Below are 6,483 nucleotides of genomic sequence, written 5' to 3' on the forward strand. Positions count from 1 at the left end.
CAGTTTTATTTTAGAGCCACCTCCTTTTTCTCTGGTTGAGAAGCAACTTTAAACTTATGAGTACTTAACTTATTATTCTCCCAAAGAGAAAAGTATAGGGTGGAATATAACTATTTATGTGGTAAGAGTTTTAAGTTACAGACAGTAGTTTTTTTTTTTTCCTAGCTACCCATGATTATTTCTTATTATTGTGTGTGGTAAAATAAAATTCATGACTATGAAAATGACTGAAAGGGATTGAGAACTGATCTTCTGCTAGCTTTTGATGATTTGAATCACTTTACCAGCAACAAACCCACTATGTCATTCAACGCAATAAGGATCTCTCTTCAGTCTTGTGTTCTTGACAGACATCCTGACCAGGTTCAGTATTAGACACTAGACAGAAACTTCATTTACTTAAATTCTCTATCATTTTGTTCTCTCAACTTATTTCTCCATTATAAATAGAACCCTATCTGTGCATTCCCCAACCATGAAGCATGACTCAGGGATTAAATGTTGGTTGTCTCTTGGAGTTCCTCTGAACACTTCACAAGTGGGGCTAGTCCAATTTAGTATCACCAAAGTGAAGTGTTTGGGGGAACTTCATGGTTCAACTAACAATGAATTGTAAAAACAATGATTCAAATTCATTTCAAACCAAGAAGGAACCATGTTCATTTCATTGAAGTGTTTGGGGGAACTCCCGTTTGTTCAACTGAACTCCGGGGTTCTGCAGTGTTCTTTTACATTTTAATATTGTTTATTGCATAGTAAACGGCAAAGGGAAAACCCGAGTGTACAAGGCTTCCTGTCTTGTGAGGGTAGTAAGGTTATTTTTGCAAAGAGGCTATTTCTCGTACTCGAAAACCTTTGGATTATAAGGAACAACCTTACTGCTGTTTCAAGACTCGCCCTAGTGAACCACAAATTAAAAGTTTACATTATTATTAGTTTTTTTTTTATTAGCTAGCTATACTATCCCCAGTTTCTTTCCACATTCTGCCATTATCTGCCTGTTGTTTGATGAGGTTTTCTTATGTGCCAAACAAGACTCCCCGGATCACTTTTGTTTACAAGATCAACAATTTCATTGTTGAATTGACTTCTTGCATTAGATGATTATAAACCTTCTGCCTTCCCACCCTGCTCCAATTCTCACAAGCTTCTGAATGACTCCATTTACCGTTCCCAATGTAAATTCTTGGACGTGGGTCTATTGTCATCTTCTCAAGTGCAATTGCATTCTTTAGAAGATAAATTGCTATTTCAATCTCACTTGAGTAGCCTCTAATGCCGGTTATTGATACTTCCTTGAGATGATTATGTGGGCTTCTTGCTGGCCAACTTGTTTTCCTTAACTTCTCATCAAAATGAAAATAGGTCCTTAGCTGCAACAAATTAGATTGATGTGAATATAATTATAAACAAAAATCAATAAATTTCTGAGATGACATTTCGCCGTTTCCTTATTTCAATTGAAGAGATATACTCTGTTTAACCTCAATAACCGATTTAATTTGAAGGTGTTCATAGTCATACAAATATCCCTCTAAGAGTACCCTGTGTGTAAATGTTGCTGGTTCATGTGCCAAGAGAAAGGGACTTCAATGCATTTTACACAATTTGGGATATTATATGTTTCCATTGGAAACTAGTTATTTCAGGATAGCCTAATTGATATGGTTCTAGGTAGTTACCAAAGTGAATTAAAAAAATTCCAAAACCTGCTCATTTATGCAAAACACACTGGCCTTTGATGATTACATATACATATAAATTGGTAAATCCAAGGATCATATTTAGTTGACAGGGTCAGAATCACACAAAGAAAAAATGAAAAGCTAGCGTGTTATAAAAAAGAATCTTAAAAATTTGAAAAACATACATGCAGCTCTAGTCTTTGGAGTGTTGGACATGCATTCAGAACAGTCACTATCCACGATGGCTCATGTCGAATTATGGCCACTTTTATAACTACTAGATGCCTCAAATTTGGAAATATGGGCAATCTGTTTGTCATAACTTCACCCTGAAAAACAGAATAAAGAAAAATATATCAAACATTTGTAACAATTAATACTCAAAAAAATGTTGAAATTTTGCATGAAAAACTTAAGGATTTTTCACCCTCCATTTTAAGGGAATATCAAATGACTCAAAAAAGTGTGTAAAAGGTACTAAAACCACGTACCATAGAACAGCTGCACTCCAGGAACAAAGTTTCCAGCTGGGGAAGATCAATGGGAAGCCTGAAGACTGGCCAAATTTCTCTATGACAAGCTGTAGAATAACTCACATGACTGAAGAAAGTTTTAAGTCTAGGGGCATCAAACAATAAGTCAATTTTGCATCCATTGTATTCCAAGGTCTCTAAATTGGTGCTCTGGACCTTAATTGCCTGAAGTTGGTGGCAAAGATTGACATTCAGGTGCTTCAACTGCTGGCAAAAGGGGGGATTTATTTTCAGGCAATCCAAATTGTAACATTCAGATAAACTCAACCATTCAAGGTTGTTGCAGCAAGACAATAAAATCTGGATGTGCTCCTCAGATTTAAAATCTACTTTCAATAGTTCCAGAGTTGTGAGTGTACTAAAACCGTAGTTATAGGACTTGTGGGGGGCAAGTACACAATGTGCCAAGCGCATGCACTTCAGAAATGACTTGAAGCCACTTGCATCCCCATTGCCAACAATATCACAAGGGAAAACATATAAGGATCCATCATTTGGAGCACTGAGTTGATGATTCTCTTCCATCAAACAAAGATCAATCTCTTCTACGTTTCTTTTCATCACAAAACGAATCCAGTCATCAAGATCAGTACAGCCATACCTGTTATGACGAAATGTGAAGCAAACCTTGAGCATGTGAATCTTTTGGACTTGTTCAACACTTGACAAGTATTGGTTGACATTACCTACGAATGCATAAGATCTATTCTTTTTAATTAGGTACCTTAGCACCTCGCTTAGGTAACAAATATTTGTAGCCGAGTAATCTTCTTCTCTCTCTAGTATGCTGTCTGCATCCAAAATAAGGTTGGTTGGAGTAGTACAAATGTTCCTCCATCTGGATGACAGAACACTGGTCTTGACAGCTTCTCTGATCTTGAGGGAAGATAAAATGTTGCATAATATGCTATCGGGAAGTTCGCTGATATAATCTTCACTACTTTCCACTGCCCTTTGTTTCTTCCTTCGGTTATTCGCCATCATTTTGTGCTCCTTTCTAAAAACTTGAGGAAGAAGTGGCCGTAGCCAAAAGGGAGAGGATAACTATCCCAAAATGGTATTTATAGGGTGAGGGTTAGAGAGGAGTGCGGAAACAACAAAGTACAGGGTCTGTCTTTAGTGCAATGAAGCAAGATATCTCAGAATATATATGGTTAAAATTGACCATAGACTAATTGGAGTTATCCACATTAGCCGGCATATAGTTGCTTATTTAATATATGAATCAAAACCATTAGGATCCATATCTTTGCTTTGAGTGTCCCTTTATGGAAAATTCTATGTATGTATGTGTCGGGAGTATCTATCAAAGAGAGTAAATAATAAACTGCATGTTCTTCTTGCTGGCTTATTTATCATTTAATAATGGGATTGGATTCTCTCAACAATATTTAAATCCTTCGGAATATGTATTTCAGACTCGTATTAATCGATCATGATTGTAAACGAACCAGATCACTTTCCATCTTGTAACGTTTTTACCATCTTTTAGCCTATACGGTCATCCCAATGCAAGAGATTGAGAGTCAAGTTAACAGGTAGCTGATATATCTAATATTTCTGTGTATTACCCTTTTTATTATATTCATAATGGGTTGCCACGTAGCTTTTTTTTTTTTTTTTTTTCCATGTTTCAGCTTTTCAAGAAGTTTCCTGGCCTATACTACTTTGATAAACTCAACATCAAATATTGGATTTTCTAAACGTAAGTGTGATATAGTAAGCTATCGAATGTACTCAAAGATAAGTTTTTTTTTAGTATTTCTACTAACCGGTTCATCCTTTAAGACTAATCCGGCCGGAAGTTGAGAGCAACAAATGTACTCTCCTTCCCAACAGATGCGTTTTCCGGATGTAGAACTTGAGTCCTCCACCTTACGGAGACCAAGCATGCTTTCACTTAGCCAACACCTTGTTGGTTACTCAAGATAAGTTATTACATAAAACTTGTAATTTGGATAATCAATTATAACCATAGGGAAAAAAAAAAAAAACCTTACAACCACTAAAATGCTCTAACCATGAATAATGTTAACAATCTGCGACAGGAATAGCATTATGTTGAATACGACAAATTCCTTGCTCTAATTTGAGTGTTTCTCTGAAAATTTCTGGGTTTACCTTCGTAATTAAGTATGCCTACCTTTCCAAGTTGGCATACATGATAATAACATCTAATTAAGTTTAGTAAGACTCGCATAATACAAACTTTAACTAACCCACTCTTTAACTTTTATGTTGGAATTTTAAATTAATAGAGAACAGCATTTGGAAAATTAAACCCATTAACTTGTGATGAATTTTTGTTACTTGGCTATAAGTACACTTGAAATGTATAATATTCTTATACTGGCACACATGATAAGATTGTCCATTAATTAGTTGAACACAAAGAAAAGAGTCAAATGACCATGGATGATTGCACATGTGATGGAACTTCCCCACCAAAGCTTTTTAAGGTGCGATCAGTCTGATTCCCCAACCCAACTTCTTAGTAGGAGTAATCGCTTTGCTAAATCTAAAATCTCCAATATATATATAGAAGGTAATATCTCCATGATAATCCAATATATATAAAAGGAAATATCTCCATTCTCATGGAGATATCTCCTTGTCCATATTTGTAGTTTTTGTTTCATTCAACATTCTAAACGTTTAGGCTACCACTCCAAGCGCTTAAGAATGGTTATGTCCAATGACATTGGAATACTATTTTGTCTCAAGGATATAGTATATTAGGATTAGGACTTTACCTATGTTGATTCTTCTCCTCGGCTATAACCGTGTTGCTTTTGGCTGTTTTAATTTCCTGTATGGATTCGTACCACTAATGTCAGAGTTAATATATCACTATTATCGTAATTTCAAAAAAAAAACAAAATACTATTATTATCGTAATCCACGCATTTACGTAATATTCCGACTGATTTAATGACCGATCTAGTGTAATAATATTGATTGATAGATTTTTAATTACAATTAACAAAAAAAAAAAAGAAATTCTCTATGAGTGAGGTGGAGGAAGGTTCCAACCCCCTATACATATGTCATTAGAAATCAGTGAATATGATGGCAATTTTTTCACACAAAATATTTTTGTCTTTGATTCTCTAATACAACACTCTATGGGCAAAGCTAATATGATCTAATATCACAACTACTCTTGACTTGTAACGTTCAAGCTAGGGTTTGGGTCAAGAAGGGGTTGTACTTGTACGGGTTGCGTGAAATGAAAGAAGTCTGATCAACATAGGCTTGGGTCAGGTTGGTCTGACTTGGGCCTGGTTTAGCATTTGGATACCGTACCCATGGAGGTTGAAACAACGCTCCTTTGTGTGACCCAACATTTAGCAATGGCTACAAAAGTGTTGTTTCTGATGTTGCGAAGAAGTGGCTGTCACAAAAGGTGAAATACAATTTGAATGCATCAATTGTTGGAGCGTATATTTATTTGGTTTTTTAATCTTGATGGTTGTTAGCATATATTTCACAATAGTGGATTATTGAATTTGAAGTATATGAAGTGATATATGTGGTGGTTTTTAATACCTTGTATAAAGTTTAGGAGGCTTAAATTTATCCTGTTTTAAGTTCATATAAACCATCCTTTAAATTTCATTTTCAAAAAATTTGATTGCCATCCTCTAATTACTATTGTGTTTTTGGGTGGAAGTATACACAACTATGTATGGGGGGGTTGGAATATTCCTCCATCTTACCCGTAGAGAATATTTTCTGATGTACCTATGACCTATCAATGATGTATGACTAAATACATGTGATATATGTACATAAAGTAATACCAGCTCATATCAGAATAAAAATACTATATCAAATAATTTATGTACATTATTAGGGAGAACGATATCCTTGTGATGCAAATTGAAAAAAATAAAATAAAAAATTCCCAAATAATATTGTTTTCAAATATAATATCAATAATGTAGTAACTCCCGCACCCTATTCATGTGACACTAGTCTCACATCACGCACTACCCCATTCGGGACTGCCATGTGTTGCAGGCTAATAAGGGAAGGGGTTTATTTTGAATAAAAATTAAATGTGACTACTCTCATATGACTAAGGATTCAGCTGGTTCTTTGACCCATTTGAGGTTTTTATTTCTTTAATTTTTTTTAATTTAATATTTGATTCACGGTATTTATAAAATGATGATCATCAAGTGATGCGAGGGAGACTCACAGGATTGAGCCAAGTGGCACAATCTCGTTATTTCCGTTATCGTAAAACTTCAGAAAGTCAT

At 35.0% G+C, this 6,483-nt stretch overlaps 1 protein-coding gene across 1 annotated transcript; it reads right to left on the reverse strand.

Moving 5' to 3' along the window:
• Positions 1-1,055: 1,055 nt before the first annotated feature.
• LOC133288631 (F-box/FBD/LRR-repeat protein At1g13570-like) lies at positions 1,056-3,199 on the reverse strand. The gene is made up of 3 exons (XM_061486443.1): positions 2,177-3,199; positions 1,871-2,014; positions 1,056-1,373 (listed from the first exon to the last, which is right to left on the reverse strand). Exons 1-3 carry the CDS (start codon positions 3,197-3,199, stop codon positions 1,056-1,058), a joined length of 1,485 nt encoding a protein of 494 aa, XP_061342427.1.
• Between the last annotated feature and the right edge of the window lie 3,284 nt (positions 3,200-6,483).

This window comes from Gastrolobium bilobum, unplaced genomic scaffold, assembly GCF_033153095.1.
Source record: "Gastrolobium bilobum isolate Gb01-03AN ecotype WA unplaced genomic scaffold, APGP_CSIRO_Gbil_v1 utg12205, whole genome shotgun sequence".
Taxonomy (NCBI): Eukaryota; Viridiplantae; Streptophyta; class Magnoliopsida; order Fabales; family Fabaceae; genus Gastrolobium; species Gastrolobium bilobum.

What these genes read in the sequence shown, in the direction of transcription:
- LOC133288631 (XM_061486443.1), bottom strand. Translation starts at nt 3,199, where the DNA reads ATGGCGAATAACCGAAGGAAGAAACAAAGGGCAGTGGAAAGTAGTGAA. An exon ending in TGGAGTGCAGCTGTTCTATG is followed by an intron (nt 2,015 to 2,176) that starts GTACGTGGTTTT and finishes TCTGTTTTTCAG; the next exon opens with GGTGAAGTTATGACAAACAG. An exon ending in TCCAAAGACTAGAGCTGCAT is followed by an intron (nt 1,374 to 1,870) that starts GTATGTTTTTCA and finishes AATTTGTTGCAG; the next exon opens with CTAAGGACCTATTTTCATTT.